The following is a 2,500-nucleotide window of genomic DNA, read 5'->3' as shown; positions in this document are numbered from 1 at the left end:
GTCGACAGCAGCAGTGTGCGTGACTGCTCCAGTTCTTGGGTCGATTGTGAAGAACTGATCATAATTTCCGGGTCGTCCAGACATAAATGAGTACCTGTGTTAGGGATTGAATTCATCGTATTTGTTTACCTTGATTGCATTCGCATGGAAGTATAAATCCAAGCAAACATGGCAAAGGAGGCGGACATAGGGAAGGACTCCCTTTTCCTTGACTGTAAGGAAGGATTCACTTTTCAGTTTACTAAAAGGAAGATAAGTTCTCTCTTTCATTAATTAAAAAGATGATGGATTCCTTCCTTCTATTCAAAACAAAATCTTCATTCACGCAAGTAAATATAAGGGCTACTGAAATAACCGGTAACAGGATTCTGTAATACCTGATAGATGCAGACAAAGAATCGAGATCCATAGCCTTTATTCTTTCAGGTTTTATTGCTAACACTCCTGACACTTCTCCTGAAGTGACTGAGGCTCGATACTCTGGATTTGCGCAAAAGCTTCCAACTCGAGGGCAAGACTCATACTCAAACACTGGGTCCTGATCATTGCTATCTGCCACAGTCACTGTTAGGGTTGTGGTGGCACTGAGGCGAGTATCTGCAGGCTGAGCTCGGTCCTGTAAAGCAGGTAAGTGTGTAAAAAATTACACCAATGTAGCTCCTACAAAGTGCGTAATAAAACTAATAATTTATGAAAGTATTTCAAAATCATCTTATGAATTATCTATAATGTCTGTTTCTACAACCTATCATCTCAAGAATATCAGATATGCTAAGCAATGCGTTGTAACATTACAGTAGACACAAAAATTTTGAAAACCAGTGGTAACCCAACTGGACACAGTGGCACCTTGAGGAATCAAAGAAACTGGGGTTACTGCAAGATTCTATTAATTGAATTTTAAGTGGCTTTTAGTCTTCCGGTGGCTCTTTCGTTTATCATTTGGATATAAAAGCTATGTTCTTGTTTTAACAGCAATAATTTATGAAACTGATGATAATGCATTTTACTGTAAAATAAAATTTCTTAAAGAAAAGGTTGTCGCTGAAAATGATTTCCGGGTGCCGCCTTAGAAGAAAGTTTGGGAATCGCTGCCCTGAGGATCTGCTGGGGGAGGATCTCTCCGCCCACTTCGCGATAGAAGTGCAGAACGTGGCAGTGTATAGAAGTATCAGCGCGATGGGGAAACCTACCATGGCTTTAATGGTAATGTAATAGAATGAGGTTCTTTCATAGTCAAGGGACTTATTAACTGTAATAAGTCCTTGATGCGGTAAATTGATGCTGAAGATTCCATAACCATCACTTTCTGGCGACGTATTCCCAGGGATGATGGTGTAGTCGACCTGGCCATTCACACCTGAGGACATGGGGGCAAAGGAGTTAAGAGTGGATCGAGATATCAAGCGCACTGAAGGAAACCAATGCAGTGTTCACACACACACACACACACACACACACACACACACACACACAAAACGCATGCAACGGACACACTCGACGTAATTGGACAAAAAGGGATAGACAAACTGGCAGAAAAAAATGGATATAGTTACCTGCATCCTTGTCCTCCGCGTGGACCTCCCTGAAGATGGTTGAACCAACTGGAGTCGACTAAAATGGGAGATAAATAGATAAAACATTCTCGAATTTACTACTCATTTGAAAGGCAATCCTCTGTAAACTGGCCGAGTAAATACGATTGCCAACCTCATTTCAAGTCAAAGTTACGTCAAGATTTATCCACTTAATCCTACAAGGCTCAGCATAAGAAACTGCAACCCCCTGTCCCTGGCGCCGCAGCAGACAGGAATCCTTGCCCTTGGCGCCGCATCAGAAGGAACCCCTGTCCCTGGCGCCGCAGTAGACAGGAGCCCCTGCCCCTGGCGCCGCAGCAGACAGGAACCCCTGCCCCTGGCGCCGCAGTAGACAGGAACCCCTGCCCCTGGCGCCGCAGCAGACAGGAACCCCTGCCCCTGGCGCCGCAGCAGACAGGAACCCCTGCCCCTGGCGCCGCAGCAGACCGGAACCCCTGCCCCTGGCGCCGCAGCAGACCGGAACCCCTGCCCCTGGCGCCGCAGCAGACCGGAACCCCTGCCCCTGGCGCCGCAGCAGACAGGAACCCCTGCCCCTGGCGCCGCAGCAGACAGGAACCCCTGCCCCTGGCGCCGCAGCAGACAGGAACCCCTGCCCCTGGCGCCGCAGCAGAGCGGAACCCCTGCCCCTGGCGCCGCAGTAGACAGGAACCCCTGCCCCTGGCGCCGCAGCAGACAGGAACCCCTGCCCCTGGCGCCGCAGCAGACAGGAACCCCTGCCCCTGGCGCCGCAGCAGACAGGAGCCCCTGCCCCTGGCGCCGCAGCAGACAGGAACCCCTGCCCCTGGCGCCGCAGCAGACAGGAACCCCTGCCCCTGGCGCCGCAGCAGACCGGAACCCCTGCCCCTGGCGCCGCATCAGACAGAAACCCCTGCCCCTGGCGCCGCAGCAGAGCGGAACCCCTG

General features: G+C 50.4%; 1 protein-coding gene across 1 annotated transcript in view; it reads right to left on the bottom strand.

The window, feature by feature from the left end:
• LOC113808733 (cadherin-99C) overlaps positions 1-2,500 on the bottom strand; it is a 71,605-nt gene that overhangs the window by 19,873 nt on the left and 49,232 nt on the right. The window contains exons 6-9 of the mRNA XM_027360208.2: positions 1,557-1,614; positions 1,194-1,360; positions 378-616; positions 1-94 (exon numbers count right to left, since the gene is read on the bottom strand). The exon at positions 1-94 is cut by the window's left edge and continues 36 nt beyond it. Of these exons, the coding sequence (XP_027216009.1) occupies positions 1-94; positions 378-616; positions 1,194-1,360; positions 1,557-1,614 (558 nt within the window). The remainder of the gene's footprint in view (positions 95-377; positions 617-1,193; positions 1,361-1,556; positions 1,615-2,500) is intronic.

Source organism: Penaeus vannamei, chromosome 32 (genome assembly GCF_042767895.1).
Source record: "Penaeus vannamei isolate JL-2024 chromosome 32, ASM4276789v1, whole genome shotgun sequence".
Taxonomy (NCBI): domain Eukaryota; kingdom Metazoa; phylum Arthropoda; class Malacostraca; order Decapoda; family Penaeidae; genus Penaeus; species Penaeus vannamei.
This window is presented reverse-complemented; position numbering and strand designations above follow the sequence as displayed.